The sequence below is a fragment of the Triticum aestivum genome, chromosome 4B, assembly GCF_018294505.1.
Source record: "Triticum aestivum cultivar Chinese Spring chromosome 4B, IWGSC CS RefSeq v2.1, whole genome shotgun sequence".
NCBI lineage: Eukaryota > Viridiplantae > Streptophyta > Magnoliopsida > Poales > Poaceae > Triticum > Triticum aestivum.
Genome location: NC_057804.1, coordinates 26,118,534 through 26,133,998, shown reverse-complemented (window position 1 = coordinate 26,133,998; position 15,465 = coordinate 26,118,534). Strand labels below are relative to the sequence as shown.

Below are 15,465 nucleotides of genomic sequence, written 5' to 3'. Positions count from 1 at the left end.
GCCCAAGATCCTGTCGCTCTACCCGTTGTCCCATGCCCAGACTGCGGCATGAACGTAGTCATGTAAGCCGTGGACAGAACGCCAGTGAGCGGTTCTACACACCTGAATCATCGAGGGGCTCTGTTTTTAACTTTCTGCATGGCCCAATAAAATATTACTGTCATTCTCTGAAAAAAAAACATTATTATCATGCAGCGAACAACACTTAATATGTACTTCTGATACAGAGATTTACACGCAACACCTAACCTCACCCTTCTGCATTTCATGGATTTTTTTGGGATAGTCAACATGCAAATATATGAAAAACAAATCCTAAGTCAGATCCAATAATAACACAGTTCATCCACCAAATGCAAAGCAACACCAGGGTTGATGCGGCTGTTACACAGGCAGCTACATTTTTTGGTACACAAACACATAACTTGCCTTACTATACGCAGATTACATGCTTATGATATGCTGTTACGGCTACTGAACGCTCACCCTACAGGGAAAAAATTGAACTTGATGCGCAGAACGATTGAGCCCACCGGTGAACTTCGCTAAGCGCCCAGGCAGAGACCGTCAAGGTTACCATTATCCACAACATGCAAGACGACCTTAGGATTGTTGCATGTGTTCTTTCGATGACCGCCTGACTCAGCAGTTTGAGCATTTAGACTCCTTAGGATCTGGGGTCAAGTGGTGTTCTTGTGCCCTTGTAGCCGGCATATACCGCAGAACTGTATACGCTTGCTTGTACCGCAACTGGAGCTGCTGCTCTAGGCACACCATTACATTTCTTGCCCTGTGATCATCATATGGAGGCTTATCTCTGCTATTGCATGACGGGAGGCGGATGCGCATGATGCCATGGGCACCGAACCAAAGCCTTCAACTGCGCACACACTGGGAGGCTACGGTTGGCACCCAGAAACCTTCATCGGGGTGACCATGACGACAACCGCCGGGGATGCCGACAAGAGTAGCAGATCCACGTGCACACGAGGGTAGATGCTAGGACCAACCTGCTCATACATCAAGAGAAGTCATCGTTAAAGAAGTATAACTACTTAGAACAAATTTTAAAGCATACATGCACTAAGCATGTCATAAAGGAAATCCCACGAAATGCAATTTCACAAGTATAATTATAAAGCCCTCATAACCCGAACAAAGTATTTCTCGCCAACCTAATCAATTTTCTTTGCTAGGCCAGGTTTGGTACAAACAGATCTCCGGTGGATACAAACAACCTGAAAGAGCTTCCGTTTATAGCAAATTGAATAAAAACACATTCGGTCTGAGGTTTCTTAACATACTAGCACTGGAAATTCACAACTGAAACAAACACACTGTCAAGGACCGCAATTGAGACCGAAGGGCACTCACCGGTGGGTGCATTTTGCAGTTGAAGTAGGCCACACACCGAAGGACCACCTGGCAAAGTTCTCCCCCACGCACACCACGCGGCGGTTTCTAGTATATGACTCTACACCCATCTAGCAACTTGCTGGAACGACTCAAGAGATGCAAGGATGTTCCCTCCAATCCAAACACTGCAGTCAAATTACAAATATGTCAGACATGCCAATTAACATCTAAAAGATGAATCTCAGCACTACCCCCTGCCCACACTCATTCACACAACACACATTTTCTAGCAGTGCACCCTTCCCTATGGACACAATAAGCTTTACAGTTTTACTCATGGCGATCAGCCAGATTTCAGCCAGTTTTATACCGATTTCAGGGCAACAACATAAAGCGACTCACGTAATCAAAACAGGAAAAAAAGCCTTTTAATGTCCAATGGCAACAAAGTCAATCATTCAAACTGCTCTGCTGCTAACGGGGTCCTAAGAAGAAATAGGAAGGGCAAAGATGTTTTTTTCTCTCGTGGTACCTCATTGCTTCCATTCCACATGCTGGCAGCAACACACACACAGTTGCAGCCCTACAATGATGCACAAGTAGTATATAGACAAAAGTTCAGCCACTTTGACTTCTTGTAAGAGTCTTAAAACTCTAAACTAACCTACTGAAAACAGATACCCTTGCAAAGACATAACAAGTTGATTTCTGTGCACTGATTTTCATTCCCATAAATTCCCTAACTGGCTTTGGAAGGTGATGCAGAAGTACAACAGAGCATTTCAATTCCCAAGGAGTTCCTTTCCTTTTATTCCACATGCTTGTGGCAATAGAAGCTACATCGATGTGCAGGCATACATGGCAAGATCAGTTAATCACTTTGCCTTTGTTACAGTCTTAATTAACCACCGTGCAGAAACTAAACACGATGTTAATGCTCTTGCTATATACGACACAACAATAGTCACTAGATCAAGGAACACAAAAGAAAGACCATGTCACAGCCAAACAGAACCAAATGCGCCTCCTACAAACCAACCTGTGGTATGCCCTCATCCCTTGAAAGCATTTTTCCTTTAAGAAAAAATTCCAAACACACACCGTCGAGGACGGAAGCGAGACTGAAGGGCACTCATCGTTGGGCGCCTTTTGCAGTTGAATTGTAGGCCTCACAGTGACTGACTCGGTAGTGATGTTCTCCCCTGCGAACACAAACCGCTGTCACGGGTATATGACTTGACATTCATGTGGCAATTATGATAAAACTCCTGAAAAAGTAAGATATTAATTATCTTCAGCAGCTGATCCGTAAATCATAGGTCACATCACTACTTGATTCCAAATCCAATTTCCTAGAAGTACATATTGTAGTAGTTATACGCTTCGCCTAATGAACCGAAGCTCCTGCCGAGTTCAGGCGTTACAACACTTCCAGTCTTCTTTGCATTTCCCCTGATTGTTTTTTCGAGAGTGCACACTCTACCGGCGCATGGTGGCCGTTCAACAAGTGCCCGCCCAACACGAACCCAGCATCAATTAGATTGTTGCTGTCACATATACCACATTTGTTTTAACTCCGGAGACCGCATCCTCCCAACACACCAGCACGCATTACAGTTTCACTTTTTTTTTCCAGTAATATCTACTTCCAAGCAGTGGCATTATCACAGGAGCGTCTGCACCACAAGGATTCCAGTAATACAGTCAGCGGATAATTTAGGCATGATTTACCTCTTCGTCCACCATGGTGCCTGCGGGTCGTCCCTGCACATTGACTGTTCTGAATCAGGTGCGAACAAGCTGCTTGACGCGCAAGCGTCGTTCAGGTCTGGCTGCCCCGCCGGCGAGGCATCACCAACATCAGCAACGCTGAACTCGGCTACTGCGTCCATCGGACCTGCAACCGGCTGCGCTGGCGGCGTGTATTCACCTCACCACCCCAACGACGGAAGAGGGAATCTGTCTTGCAACCGGAAAACGCTACTGAGGTGCATGCCGCAAAATCACTACAGTAGAATCTAAGGCGGGGGCAAAAACCATACCCGTTGACCAGATCTGGTAGGAACTCGAATCCATCTCCCAGCGCCTGTGCCGCCGCCACTGGTTCTATCTCTCCGCCGCGCAAAACAAAACACCCTGACGTCCTGTGGGTATGGTGCCCGAGAGGTCGAGCCGGGTAGGCAGATTTCCTTCTTCTTTCGGGATTGCAGAGAGCATGGACCACCGTATGGAAGAAGGAGATGACATCCTTGACAATCGTTGTATTTGGCGTGTTGCTGCCATTTTTCTAATCCTTGCACTGCAGGGACCTCAGTATGCCTTCTAATCAATTTTTTGACTCTTATGTACGCATGTGCTCTTGCATTACTTACTAGATCTTGTTGTATACAATGATCCATTGTCAGCTATACAAAGGTTCTGATTTTAAGACTTTGTCAAGTTCAGTTCAGATTTAATTTTACTCCGCCTCTTTTTGCATGGACAATGTGTGTGGTGTTTAGACGATCACTATGTGAAATTCATAGGCATTGTGAGGGCATGGAGAAAGGATTTAATTTTGGTTCTTTTTTTCAGGGTTCAGAACTGTCACCTGCTACACCTACACTACACACGTGGAGAACTTAAAATTAGCAGTCCAAAATTAAGCAGCAAACTTTATTGCCGGTCATCTAAAAATTCAGTGACAACTGCTGACACACGAGCTTCATTTTTAGTAGAGATAGTAGATGCAGATGGCAGTTCTACCTCTATGACTGAAACAAGAACTTTCTGACCAAGGGCATACCTACAAGACATGGGCATACCTTTAGGACATTAGGAGGTCCTCAGGCCGGAAATTGACAGGAGCGGACGAGCTCGCCTGCTCCCGGAATCGCTAGGCGCTCGTTCTCAGCGGGATATGGGCTGCGTCAGGTATTGCCGGTGTATAGTTTGTTTGAAAATCCCGTATAAGAGTCGGTCGGACCCACGTGAATAGCGGACGCCGTTTCCAGAGGCAGCGTGGATGTCCTGGACTCATCTGTTCCAATGGCACGCATTGCACGCAAGCTGGTACGTTACGGCCGACCTGTGCATGCCGGCAGCTGTGGATGAGGCACACACGTGACCTTTTTTTGGAACTGACTACTCATTTAGCCAGCCCTATCGCGCTCGCATATCCATCATAAACCAGTTCTCACATAATATTTGGGCAAAACTTTGCAAAAAATGATAGTATAAAGTACCTTAAAAAAGATGGTAGTATAAAGTTTGTAAATATATATGTGTTTGACATCACAAGTTTAAATTGACATCACAAACTTGAATTCTTGGAACGGCCACTTCTAGTCGTAGAAAGCAAACCAGGCCCAAGATCCTGTCGCTCTACCCGTTGTCCCATGCCCAGACTGCGGCATGAACGTAGTCATGTAAGCCGTGGACAGAACGCCAGTGAGCGGTTCTACACACCTGAATCATCGAGGGGGCTCTGTTTTTAACTTTCTGCATAGCCCAATGAAATATTACTGTCATTCTCTGCAAAAAAAAACATTATTATCATGCAGCGAACAACACTTAATATGTACTTCTGATACAGAGATTTACACGCAACACCTAACCTCACCCTTCCGCATTTCATGGATTTTTTTGGGATAGTCAACATGCAAATATATGAAAAACAAATCCTAAGTCAGATCCAATAATAACACAGTTCATCCACCAAATGCAAAGCAACACCAGGGTTGATGCGGTTGTTACACAGGCAGCTACATTTTTTGGTACACAAACACATAACTTGCCTTACTATACGCAGATTACATGCTTATGATGTGCTGTTACGGCTACTGAACGCTCACCCTATAGGGAAAAAGTTGAACTTGATGCGCAGAACGATTGAGCCCACCGGTGAACTTCGCTAAGCGCCCAGGCAGAGACCGTCAAGGTTACCATTATCCACAACATGCAAGACGACCTTAGGATTGTTGCATGTGTTCTTTCGATGACCGCCTGACTAGGATCTGGGGTCAAGTGGTGTTCTTGTGCCCTTGTAGCCGGCATATACCGCAAAACTGTATACGCTTGCTTGTACCGCAACTGGAGCTGCTGCTCTAGGCACACCATTACATTTCTTGCCCTGTGATCATCATATGGAGGCTTATCTCTGCTATTGCATGACGGGAGGCGGATGCGCATGATGCCATGGGCACCGAACCAAAGCCTTCAACTGCGCACACACTGGGAGGCTACGGTTGGCACCCAGAAACCTTCATCGGGGTGACCATGACGACAACCGCTGGGGATGCCGACAAGAGCAGCAGATCCACGTGCACACGAGGGTAGATGCTAGGACCAACCTGCTCATACATCAAAAGAAGTCATCGTTAAAGAAGTATAACTACTTAGAACAAATTTTAAAGCATACATGCACTAAGCATGTCATAAAGGAAATCCCACGAAATGCAGTTTCACAAGTATAATTATAAAGCCCTCATAACCCGAACAAAGTATTTCTCGCCAACCTAATCAATTTTCTTTGCTAGGCCAGGTTTGGTACAAACAGATCTCCGGTGGATACAAACAACCTGAAAGAGCTTCCGTTTATAGCAGATTGAATAAAAACACATTCGGTCTGAGGTTTCTTAACATACTAGCACTGGAAATTCACAACTGAAACAAACACACTGTCAAGGACCGCAATTGAGACCGAAGGGCACTCACCGGTGGGTGCATTTTGCAGTTGAAGTAGGCCACACACCGAAGGACCACCTGGCAAAGTTCTCCCCCACGCACACCACGCGGCGGTTTCTAGTATATGACTCTACACCCATCTAGCAACTTGCTGGAACGACTCAAGAGATGCAAGGATGTTCCCTCCAATCCAAACACTGCAGTCAAATTACAAATATGTCAGACATGCCAATTAACATCTAAAAGATGAATCTCAGCACTACCCCCTGCCCACACTCATTCACACAACACACATTTTCTAGCAGTGCACCCTTCCCTATGGACACAATAAGCTTTACAGTTTTACTCATGGCGATCAGCCAGATGTCAGCCAGTTTTATACCGATTTCAGGGCAACAACATAAAGCGACTCACGTAATCAAAACAGGAAAAAAAAGCCTTTTAGTGTCCAATGGCAACAAAGTCAATCATTCAAACTGCTCTGCTGCTAACGGGGTCCTAAGAAGAAATAGGAAGGGCAAAGATGTTTTTTTCTCTCGTGGTACCTCACTGCTTCCATTCCACATGCTGGCAGCAACACACACAGTTGCAGCCCTACAATGATGCACAAGTAGTATATAGACAAAAGTTCAGCCACTTTGACTTCTTGTAAGAGTCTTAAAACTCTAAACTAACCTACTGAAAACAGATACCCTTGCAAAGACATAACAAGTTGATTTCTGTGCACTGATTTTCATTCCCATAAATTCCCTAACTGGGCTTGGAAGGTGATGCAGAAGTACAACAGAGCATTTCAATTCCCAAGGAGTTCCTTTCCTTTTATTCCACATGCTTGTGGCAATAGAAGCTACAGCGATGTGCAGGCATACATGGCAAGATCAGTTAATCACTTTGCCTTTGTTACAGTCTTAATTAACCACCGTGCAGAAACTAAACACGATGTTAATGCTCTTGCTATATACGACACAACAATAGTCACTAGATCAAGGAACACAAAAGAAAGACCATGTCACAGCCAAACAGAACCAAATGCGCCTCCTACAAACCAACCTGTGGTATGCCCTCATCCCTTGAAAGCACTTTTCCTTTAAGAAAAAATTCCAAACACACACCGTCGAGGACGGAAGCGAGACTGAAGGGCACTCATCGTTGGGCGCCTTTTGCAGTTGAATTGAAGTAGGCCTCACAGTGACAAACTCGGTAGTGATGTTCTCCCCTGCGAACACAAACCGCTGTCACGGGTATATGACTTGACATTCATGTGGCAATTATGATAAAACTCCTGAAAAAGTAAGATATTAATTATCTTCAGCAACTGATCCGTAAATCATAGGTCACATCACTACTTGATTCCAAATCCAATTTCCTAGAAGTACATATTGTAGTAGTTATACGCTTCACCTAATGAACCGAAGCTCCTGCCGAGTTCAGGCGTTACAACACTTCCAGTCTTCTTTGCATTTCCCCTGATTGTTTTTTCGAGAGTGCACACTCTACCGGCGCATGGTGGCCGTTCAACAAGTGCCCGCCCAACACGAACCCAGCATCAATTAGATTGTTGCTGTCACATATACCACATTTGTTTTAACTCTGGAGACCGCATCCTCCCAACACACCAGCACGCATTACAGTTTCACTTTTTTTTCCAGTAATATCTACTTCCAAGCAGTGGCATTATCACAGGAGCGTCTGCACCACAAGGATTCCAGTAATACAGTCAGCGGATAATTTAGGCATGATTTACCTCTTCGTCCACCATGGTGCCTGCGGGTCGTCTCTGCACATTGACTGTTCTGAATCAGGTGTGAACAAGCTGCTTGACGCGCAAGCGTCGTTCAGCTCTGGCTGCCCCGCCGGCGAGGCATCACCAACATCAGCAACGCTGAACTCGGCTACTGCGTCCATCGGACCTGCAACCGGCTGCACCGGCGGCGTGTATTCACCTCACCACCCCAACGACGGAAGAGGGAATCTGTCTTCCAACCGGAAAACGCTACTGAGGTGCATGCCGCAAAATCACTACAGTAGAATCTAAGGCGGGGGCAAAAACCATACCCGTTGACCAGATCTGGTAGGAACTCGAATCCATCTCCCAGCGCCTATGCCGCCGCCACTGGTTCTATCTCTCCGCCGCGCAAAACAAAACACCCTGACTTCCTGAGGGTATGGTGCCCGAGAGGTCGAGCCGGGTAGGCAGATTTCCTTTTTCCTGTTGCGACGCCGTTTGGTCACGCCGGTACCAGGGGCGCACGCATCCTGTACTAATGGCCTTCCGTCACGGCAATGCCTTAACTCCGCTGAGCTGATCGTACGGGCCCACTACCATATATGCACTATTCCTTCTGCATATATGAACGAAGTATTTCCATCCGCCATAACTGCCAACTCCGACGTGACAGGAGCGCGCGAGCTCGTGAGCTATATCGCTGCTCTCCTCGTCCTCAGGCACGCATCACACATTCACCAAAGATATTGGTACATAGTGTGTGTGTGTGTGTGTGTGTTTTAGCATATTAGTACTAGCATACCTGCAGGAGGTCCTAAGTTTCTTCAGTTCTATACAAATTTGAGTTGGTATGTAGTGTTGAGAGGATCCTAAAATATTGTACTACATAATCTCTTTCTAGGTTCGTGAAAACTTGTACTCTTCTGTTGAATTTCGCATTTTGGTCGAGCTGTACTGCATCTTTCGTTGTTGTCAGCCTAGAATTATATCGCATTTTGATCTTATACGGGCAGATTCATAATTATGCCTTCATACTAATTTGACTGCATGATTTTAATTAGTGGCTGCAATATTATTTCATGGTCCACAACAGAACTGAAGGTGTCAAAACGAAACTTTTCTTCTTCTGATGTATCAAGGTATTAAGCAACCAAAAATTTTAGTATATAAATTGTTATGTTTAGGATGATAACAAAGAGTGTTGCCTTGAAGATCCTTTTAGATTTCTACTAGGCGGCCTTTGTATATACAGATATTCCAGTTTATTAATTAATGCTACCGGCGGTGGTTTGGATTGGCTCATGACCTTATGTTGATGTCCATTTATATCTGAGAACTAAGGGGTCTATTTTTTTAACCATGAACCAATTTAAGTATCAAGTCCATTTTTTGTTGGTTAGATGTATCACTGTTCTAACTCCGTCTATGTCTTTTAGGCATAGCCGGTCCCAGGCCCGGGTAAAGGAGGAGGGTTGTGATAGGTTTGACGAGCCAACGTAAAAACTAGCCAGTCTCATGAGTATGAAACCCATTTGAGCGAGAGTAGTACTAGGATGGGTGACCTCCTGGGAAGTCCTCGTGAAAGGGTTTCATACATAAGGGTTGTGATAGGCTTGACGAGCCAACGTAAAAACTAGCCAGTCATTTGGATAAGCAACTCATTTGGTCGAGAGTAGTACTAGGATAGGTGACCTCCTAGGAAGTCCTCGTGAAAGGGTTTCATATCTAGCCTACCCCAACTTGTTTGGGACAAAAGGCTTAGAAGAAGAAGAAGAAGAAGAAGAAGAAGAAGAAGAAGAAGAAGTTGTATCACTGTTCTCCAACACCGAGCACTAACTGATCATCCATCTATCGATTTAGTTTGCTTTTTCTTTTGTTAGTTCTAGCTAAGTAAAATTTGTCTGAAGCTTTGAACCTTAAACAACGCCCGTGATTTGACTCTTGGTGCTTGTGAATTCTGAATGAAGTACAAGCAGCCAATCTTTCTGAATGAATTTGTTGATGATTTGCATGGTTATTCTTCATTCTTGGTGCATGGCTATTCTTGGGTTTGAGCCTTAGGCATGAAGCATTGCACTGTTTTGTGAGGCATTTAAACTGAAATCATTTATCCATTTTATTCAGAAAGTTCATCCCAATATTTTGGACCACTACTGTATTTCTATTTCGACAACAATTTTTTTTTCAACTTGCCGTGCGTCAGTTCACCAACAGTACCGAGACCATGCAACTTGGAACATCAAGTAAGAGCATATCCATGTTTACTTATTATATCCTTTGAGAAAGCTATGAGATTTACAAACTGAAAATATGAATTGTTCGAACAATGTTGTTCTGTTATGGTTGTAGTTGTTTGAGTGGTATTTTTTCAACTGTTTAAGCATATATATATTTATTTTGCATCCAGTGCAACGCATGAACACTTTTGCTATACATTACAGATGAAATATAATATTCCCAAAAATGTTCGTCACCATAAAAATGAATCCAATTTTAAAAATATTCTTGTTTTAAAAAAATACATCCAAAAAAGAAATACTCGGTGTAACCTTATCTCTGGCGTTTGCAAAATTTGGATTTAAAAAGGTGTTGCATAATGGCACGTGGTGCAAGTTATATTTAATATTCACCCGGTGCAACGCACGGGCATTTGTACTAGTAGTAACAGTACTCACAAAAGTACGGGCGGCTAAGCGTTGCCTTTGTTAAAGGTTGAGCATACACCTGGCCGAAACCAGCACTAGCAGAAGTTCAGCTCGAGCAAGCTTTTGCGTCCTGTGTCCAACAACAAAGGACTTCACACAAGTTCCACTTGTTTCATTGAAGTGACAGGATGGCCCATGTGTGGATGAATCCCAATCTAAAATATCTGAAATTCCAAAACAATGCCCAACACAAGGTTCAGTCCCACATTGCTAAGGCAAAGAGGTAGATATCAACTTATAAGGTGGCTAGGTCGGTCTCATGTGATGTCGTAAAATAGTACAAACACATGTTTCAAAAAAAAAAAAACTACAAAGCCACATAGTAGTGTGTATGCTCGCGTGAATTGCGACTTATACAATCATTATGTTTTTGGTGTGCATGCACGTGTCCTGCCCAATGACACTGAGAAAACGTAAGTAACGTCTCCATCTTTGGTTCTAGCTTGCCCTAGAGCCATCCTACCGCCCTTCAAGGTTTGTGATGGTCAGCTCGGCATTGCCGGACGTGTCCTCCTGCACGTCCAGAAGATCCCCCAGAGAGCTCACAGGCATGCAGACCACCGGCCGAAGCGGCCGTCCCGGCACCTGTTGGTGCGACAACATGGGTATTACGGAAGCCATTTGTGGTCGTTGGCTCGGGCTCTCTTGAACGCACAGTAGCCCTACCTGGATGCATGTCGCGGCCTGCTCTAGCTCCGTAGGGCAACAGCTGTCCCGCTCGGCGGGGTCAAGGAGCTCGAGGCTCTTGTTTTCTTCAAATAGCCCCCATGTCTGCACAAAGATTATTATGCTTGTCAATGCCGTTGTGGGATTCAAACAAACGGGGTTAGGACTTTGGCCGTCTTGGCATGGTATTTTGACATCAGATGAAATTTATAAACTCACACAAAACTCGTTTTGACTATTTTGAATTCAGTTGCAAGAGGCAATTGACTGCTTACATGAGCAATGAGGTTGAAACTTCGTTGGTTCCTCCTGCCACTAATGATCTCCAGCAACAGCACACCGAAGCTGTACACGTCCTGCATGAACGATACCATGCCATCCATCGCATACTCGGGTGACATGTAACCACTGCAGCCACACATGGGCAACATACAAAATCAGTTAGGGAATTCATCGTGGGTACACTTGAAAAGAAACAAAGAGTCGACGTAACTATAATACTTGTCCACTGTTTTTGTTATATAAGGTTTCAGTTCTTACTATGTCCCAATAATCCTTTCCGTGACCTGATGGTCGCCGATGCTGCTGAACAGCTTGGCGATTCCGAAATCCGATATCTTGGCCACCATCTCCCGGTCGAGGAGAACGTTGGCCGCCTTGAGATCTCGGTGGATCATCGTGTGCCTCGAGTCCTGGTGAAGGTAGAGAAGCCCTCTGGCAATGCCGAAGATGATGTCCATCCTAGTCTTCCAGCTCAAGGTGGCGCGTCTCCTCGGATCTGTTGGCGAATCACACAATTGTATTTCTCATCATAAATGGTAGTAACCGGTATACTGCAGCCAGTCAGACATGTCATACGTACCAAAAATGAAGGTGTCCAAGCTCTTGTTGCTCATGTACTCATAGACCAGTATCCTCTCAGAGCAGTGGATGCAGTAACCGAGCAGGCGTACGAGGTTGCGGTGCTGCAGCTTGGCGATCAGGTCCACCTCGTTCTTGAACTCCTTCAGACCTTGCACACTATTTCCTGCTGATAGCTTCTTCACTGCAACTTCCTGGCCATCTTCCATTTGACCCTAACAAAGAAAATCCAGGTAAGCAATGAGACATTTGTCATATAAGTACAACATGGCGTGTTCTATCCGCATGTTATCTGTATGAGCATAGGAAATTTTTTGTCTGATTTGACATGGGGTTTACAAGCATTATCACCTTGTAAACACTGCCGAAGCCACTGCGCCCTATTTCATTTTTGGGGCAGAATTCATCGGTGGCGGCTCTAAGGGTTTCGAGATGGTACGTCGGACACTCGCCTCTCGCCATGTCATCAAACTTGGTGACTGAACAATGGAGAAGGAAGCCACAATATATGAGCAGTAGTAGTAGTTTCATGTTATCCTAGTGAAATAAACTCACCAAGGAAGCCGACTCACCTTGCTTACTGCGCTGCCGGATCTTTCTCCAGATCACGAGGCCAAGCGATAGTAGAAGCAATGCAAATGATGTTATCACCGCGGCGATGATCACGACGAGCTTGCTGGTCTTGGTTGTCTCTGAAATTAATCAAGATGCATGTGCAGTGTAAACGCACGAAAAATGTGTACTCCTTAAGCCATTATACTAGTATAAGGTGCATCATAATGTGTGAGCTTGACATCTTTGTCATGGTGTAGGATTGGCAAGGTCCTTACCTCCAGGCACTGGAAATATCATTCTGTTCATGAACAAAAAGTCTGATTTCTTGACTTCAACCAAAAGTTACAAAATGAATTGTTTTTGTCTAACTCGTAACTCAAAAAGTCTGATTTCATGACTTCAATCGATAGTTACAACATGAATTATTTTTGTCCGATTGGTTACTGAAGTCAAACTAAAGGAGTTGTAATATCTCTACCCCTACCATTTCGTGATGATGGCCTGTTGGTCATCCACTATTTCTGACCATCCTATTTGCATCTAACATATGTGAAATAAGTTGTGTCATTTTTGTAAAAATACCCCTACCACTCCACTTCACATGTGCAGAAAACCTCTTAGTCTAATCCTACCTCGTCCGAACAGATGAGACGAATTGATGTAAACGAAACAAATTTGAATAAAACTTGGGTGAAACATAACATTCCAGAGTGATATATGCTGAAACTAATGTGATTTTTTTTTAAAGTTTGTGATGATGTATTAATCTATTTTGGATTTTGGATCCAAGCAAAGATAGTGTATAGAGTGTTCAATTACCTAGATGAAGGTCAGACATTGCCAGCCTGACGAATAGATCCTGGCCGTCGTCGACGAAGCGCGTGTCCATGAGCTCGCCGAACCACTGTATGCACCCGGTCCCGCCGCCACGGATGTCCGACGCGGCGTACGCCGTGCACGAGCAGTTGGACAGGCACCTCCGGCCGCACTCCGCGAGCGAGCCGCCAGCGTCCACGCTGCAGCCGTGCGTCTCCGGCAGCTTCACTCCACGCAGGGTGTAGAACCCGTCGCCGCCCCCGCACTGCAGCGCCGTGCTGCGGGCGCACCCGCCGGACGCGTTCCGCATGCGCCACTCCGCCGGCGAACTCGGGATGAACCCCCTGATGCAGCCGCACACCACGGCGCCGATCGCGTTGCACACGCCGAACGGGCCGCACGCACCGTAGACGTCGCACTGGTCCCTCGGCCCCGACCAGAAGACCCTCCACACAAGCGCCGCGTTGTCCCAGACCATGCGCTGAATCGCGCCGGACTCGGTCAGGACCATGCGGGACACCGGTGAGCCGACGCGGTCGCGGTACACATACGAGACCTCGTCGGCGGTATGGGTGAACTGGGACTCCACCAGGCCCTCGAAGGTGGTCATGCCCAGGCAGCCGCTGAACCGCACCCCGTTCCACGGGCCCGTCCGGTACGTCTTGCGCCCTTTCCTCCACACGTGCAGCTCCGGCGAGCCCCGGGTGTCCATCACGTAACGGAAGTCGCCGGCCGACGGGTCGTCGGTGCTGCGCCACGACGAGGCGGACCACACGGCGCCCGTCCGGAGGTCCTGCCCGGCCCGCGACCCGGAGAGGAACGTGTTGGTCGGGTGGTCGAAGCTTTGCCACTGGACGGCGCCGGCCGCGTCCGTGAGCACCAGGTTGCCGTCGTCTTGGAGCCGCACCACCACCGCGGCCGAGGAGTTGGACGACCAGATGGTTTCGTTATTGCTGGCGGCGTCGAGGAGCACGAGGGCCCCTCGGCCGCTGAGCGCGACTACGCCGGAGGACGAGGCGTCGAGGGGGCGATCGCGGTTGGCGACCCAGACGACGGCGTCCGGGGAGGTGGTGAACCATATGCCGAGAAACCACCTTGTGTTGTTGGCGACGGAGAAGAGGCCCAGCTGGAAGGCGCCACCGGGCGAGGCCAGCCTCTGGCCCCCGCCGATGGCCCTCTGTTGCGTCAACGTGCTGTCGGCGATGGCTGGGGCAGTGAGCAGTAGCACGGACAAAAAAGCGAGCAAGAGCCGGTGGCGACTCTGGCTCGGCCTCATGGTCTTGCGCGCGCGCAGCTTCACCGGGAACGGGAGAGGGCCGCAATCAAGAATTCCTGGTTAGAACTCCCGCTCGCTCAGCGCTACTGCAGCATGGTGATATCGCGCGTGATTTAGCGATTTCACACTGGAACTGGGCCGGCTGCGATCAAGAATTCTACTCCAAAAGCTTCGAGTATAAATCTGTGGCGCGATACACCAGTAATAATGCTAACTGTCGGTATCAAGCTGTGTGGGGGTTGGGTCAAGTGGTTAGGTCATTTCTAATCCATCTCCTAAAAATAAAGGAGTAAACATCGAGTAAACCTTAGGGGGTATATTTACTCCACTAAGAGCATCTCCAACAGCCGCACGCGCTAAAAAAACGTTTGCAGAACGCTGTTCGCGAGTTTTTGCACGGCGAGTAGCGCTTGCTCCAGCGCACGACGAGCCGCTCGAGCAGGTGCTGCAAAAGAAACTGCGCTATACACACAAAACAAATAAAGACATAGATAAAAAAAGTGATACATAGATAGTTCATCTAGCATAGATAGATAAGATACCAGTCCGAAGTAAAAACTACGGAGCAACTAGAAACTACTCCGAGTCGTTGTCCTCCTCCTCGCTTGTGTCGTCCGACGTATCAAGCCACGCATCTTCCCACCGCTCATCGTCGCTACAAAAGAATGATGTCGCTCCCAGATCGCACTACGATATCGCCAGTGCCTTCCGACAACGCCTGTCCGCCCGTTCCGCGCGCCGCCTTGCCCTCCTCTCCGCCCAGAAGGCGGCGTTCTAGTTGGCGACGTCCTCCGGGTGGCGCTGACGCCACTCCGCCATGGCTCGCTCATTCGCCTCGG

General features: G+C 46.9%; 1 protein-coding gene and 2 long non-coding RNA genes across 3 annotated transcripts; all 3 read right to left on the bottom strand.

Annotated features, from left to right (window-relative positions):
* Positions 1 to 240: 240 nt before the first annotated feature.
* LOC123094281 (uncharacterized) lies at positions 241 to 2,918 on the bottom strand. The gene is made up of 3 exons (XR_006445788.1): positions 2,396 to 2,918; positions 1,375 to 1,541; positions 241 to 1,010 (listed from the first exon to the last, which is right to left on the bottom strand). It is a non-coding gene; the product is annotated as an uncharacterized lncRNA (long non-coding RNA).
* A 2,028-nt stretch (positions 2,919 to 4,946) lies between these two features.
* Positions 4,947 to 8,151, bottom strand: LOC123094280 (uncharacterized). Its single transcript, XR_006445787.1, has 4 exons — positions 8,077 to 8,151; positions 7,072 to 7,993; positions 6,052 to 6,218; positions 4,947 to 5,687 (listed from the first exon to the last, which is right to left on the bottom strand). It is a non-coding gene; the product is annotated as an uncharacterized lncRNA (long non-coding RNA).
* Positions 8,152 to 10,882: 2,731 nt separating this feature from the next.
* Positions 10,883 to 14,758, bottom strand: LOC123094279 (receptor-like serine/threonine-protein kinase SD1-8). Its single transcript, XM_044516323.1, has 6 exons — positions 13,354 to 14,758; positions 12,552 to 12,671; positions 11,981 to 12,145; positions 11,659 to 11,896; positions 11,394 to 11,526; positions 10,883 to 11,223 (listed from the first exon to the last, which is right to left on the bottom strand). The coding sequence occupies exons 1-6, from the start codon at positions 14,624 to 14,626 to the stop codon at positions 10,912 to 10,914; spliced, it is 2,241 nt and encodes a 746-aa protein (XP_044372258.1). The 5' UTR covers positions 14,627 to 14,758; the 3' UTR covers positions 10,883 to 10,911.
* Positions 14,759 to 15,465: the final 707 nt, after the last annotated feature.